The sequence below is a fragment of the Nycticebus coucang genome, chromosome 11 (assembly GCF_027406575.1).
Source record: "Nycticebus coucang isolate mNycCou1 chromosome 11, mNycCou1.pri, whole genome shotgun sequence".
Lineage (NCBI taxonomy): Eukaryota > Metazoa > Chordata > Mammalia > Primates > Lorisidae > Nycticebus > Nycticebus coucang.
Window position 1 is genome coordinate 93,192,904 of NC_069790.1, and position 3,241 is coordinate 93,196,144.

Sequence of the window (3,241 nt, forward strand, 5' to 3'; positions counted from 1 at the left end):
TTCCCCAAGGCAGTTCAACTCAGTGCCAAGTCCAAGGACATCAAAACAGTTCACAGGTAAGGCCTTTCTGGTTTGCAGTCTCGCTGCTACTGAACTTACAGTTGTGGGCGGGTTTAGACAGATTGAACACACGCGACCACTTGCCGGTTTTCCACTGTTTTAGTCCTCCTCTTGGGGTCCAGAAGTCTCTCGCTGACTCCCTGTATCTTCATAGGAGTGATGATAGGCAGTTCCCACCAGCCAGAGATGCCTGGAGTCCTATCTCCCCAGACTCACGGTGCCCAGATGCAAGGAAGCTGTTACTCGGCTGCCATCTTGCTCCGCCTCCCCAACTCACCTCTTTTCTTTTCCATAGTTTTAATTATTGGGTCACCAAGGTAAGCAAGCTCGTATCTGTCTCTATTCTTTTCCTCCTGTGCTGACAGAATAACTAATGGGGAAAAATAGTTTATGCTTTAAATAAACTACTACATTCCAAACTTTATGTGAATTACTTTAGTATGCCTTCCATAGATCCTAATAAAGTAAATATTATTATTCCTATGTTCTAAGTGAGAAAATGGGTCACAGGTTTATTGCATTACCCAGAAGAATTTAACTTAACTGGCACTCAAGCGCACACACACACGTAGGCAATTTCATTATCTCATCATAAGTCATTTTTAAGCCATGGTTCTGAATTTATTGCACAATTATTTTACTTTATCATCCTCTGTTTGATAATGATTTTTATATTCTAGTACAGAATATACTTTTTTATATCACACAACACACTTGAACCTGTACTTAAACTTCTGTGGCACACCTAAATTATGTGTATCAAAAGAAAGAAGAGTTTAAGGAATATACTTACTATTCTTTGAACTTCATTCTAAAATAATTTAATTAATGATCTTTTTTTTTTGAAAGGGTATCAAATGATTTTATTATAAAACTTCACACCATTAATTGACCATTCTAACAAATACCAAGACTCACTAGCCCTTGCAGAATATTCAGGAAGCAGCCCTGGATGGAGAACCTGCAACTGTTTCTCCTCACTGCAATGTCTGAGCTTCCACATATCCTAGGGCTCCAAGTTGTGTCACCTCTTACAAGGGAAAGAAAACTGGCTAGAAGATTCATGTACAAGAAATTCATGACAACTTTAAAGCTATCTGAGGCTTGTACCTTCTAGTTTGCAACTGTGAGAAATAACATCAAATAAGCATTGTCAAATACCTGCTTCCCAGCTAACCTGTCATTGTCCTCTGAAATTATCTTTGGGATTGCTTATGTTCTTTCACTGTAGCTTATTTATCTCAGAGCACAAACCCTGAAGTCCATGCACAGTCTCCATGTTCAAGTATCAAAGTTGGTTTCAGGGCTCATATCCCTGAAGGGGTTGCTGTAGTGTTTCTCTCTGTAGTGTCTACTGGTGTCACACCCTTGGACAGGTGGCTCAAATGGCAGCACAATGACAGGGCAACACAGTCAACTTCCCCAGTGCCACACTTGCTCCTCATCATTCAATCTGTACACTGCCCGCGGTCAAGGCTGAAATCTTGCCATCGCTGATGACCCTGACCTATCTTCATTCACTCTTCTTCAAGAGTGCAAGAAGTTGCACTCTTACATATCTGAATCCACTTCTTCACCATTGATTAAATGGCACTTTCAAAATGTGTCAGGAATATTCTTAGGAAGTGTCCTGGGATGGAGCTGCAGGGTCCTGGCCTTCAGGCTCTGGAAGGGGTGCTGGCACCGCTGCTTTTTTCTGGGCTGCCAGGAACTCATGAATTGCTCATTCTATTTGTGGCCTGAAGATGTGGTTTAGTTTTGGCTCCACCACCTGAGAAATAATCCTGTCTACTCCAGCTTCCAACATCCCTGACTGAACCACACTCTGCCTCAGACCATTTCTCAACTGGTTTTTGTTCATGGTAGGATTCCATTCCTGCTTGTCCAGATGTAGTGACACAAAATTATCCACTTTCTGCCTCAGGTTTTGATAAGCTGGCTTGGTGTCCACGTCGGCCAGGCAGTCCCGGCGGAAGCTGTCAAACAGGCCCCGGCTCTTGAGCTGCTCTACGATGAGAGCGATGAGCTGCGGGTCGCCAGGAGGCAGCGAGGCCGGGTTGATGGGGCCGCCGCTCCCGCCAGCCCCAGTTGCACCGGTCGCTGACCCAGCAGAGGCCTGGCCAACACCACCGCCGCCCACCGCGCACGTTCCCCCGCCGCCGCCACCGTCCGCCCTGGCTGCTTCCCGGGCCTGCCGCCAGCGAGACCGAACGTGGCTTCTTCTCCAGGACGCAGGGCCTGGAGAGCTGGGAGGTGGTGGAAGGGGCAGAGAAGGAGGAGGGCTCCAAGGTGGCAGCGGAGGAGGTGGCGGTAGCGATGGTGATGATGGTGGTGCCGGTCTAATTAATGATCTTTAAAATTTGTTATGGCAGACCTACGATCCTCTCATAGCTTACCCGTTGAAAATCATTGCTGTAGTGCAATTAATACTCAGGTGCAGTTTAAATTATATTTTAGACTTTACAAGAACCAGCTCATACCAAACATAATCCCTTCAATGTCTGTGTGTTTGAGTGCACAGTAGAACTGCGTTGATCTTATAACCTCTAATTACTATAAAACCAAACTGAAATGTCAGACCAGGTAAAAACAAGTATTTCCTTCTGTAGTAAACTATAAAGGCAATCCCAGTTAAGTTAAATTTTCCCGGGTAATATAATTGGCAATTTCCTTATCTTATAATATGTCATTTTTAAGCCATGGTTCTGGATTTATTGCACAATTATTTTACTTCTCTTCTCTGCCAAAATGCTGCAGTTTCTAAGGTGAGATAGTTGCTTTGTAGAATTGTCTAGAAGCCATACCTGGTATTTTTTGAACAGAACTGAATGTGTTCATCCAACTGCAGTGATTAGGGAAGGGGGCGAGCTGAATGTAATTATCCAAGTTGGCTTATGCCCAGCATCCTGCAGATAGCAGCCCGATGCTCCTATGAGTGACAGAGTTTCTAGGTCTGTTTCTAGGTGCATTGGCATTGGCAAGTCATAAAGTTAATTTCTTTTTTTTTCACTGTCCAAATTTGTAAAGATTAGTCAGGCTTTTTGAAATGAAATTAGAGCATCTAGTGGTAGGTCATATCAAGGATGTTACAGCAATCTGACAGTGACATCTGCCACTCCACTTATGCCAAGTTTGATTTGAGGGATTTGGAAGGCTGAGAAGTGTCCAGTGATTCCCTCAC

At 44.1% G+C, this 3,241-nt stretch overlaps 1 protein-coding gene across 1 annotated transcript; it reads right to left on the reverse strand.

Moving 5' to 3' along the window:
• Positions 1 to 1,572: 1,572 nt before the first annotated feature.
• LOC128598357 (biorientation of chromosomes in cell division protein 1-like) lies at positions 1,573 to 2,392 on the reverse strand (the record flags this gene model as incomplete). The annotated part of the gene is made up of 1 exon (XM_053608708.1): positions 1,573 to 2,392. A coding segment is annotated over one exon (609 nt), but the record flags the coding sequence as incomplete, so codon positions are not given.
• Between the last annotated feature and the right edge of the window lie 849 nt (positions 2,393 to 3,241).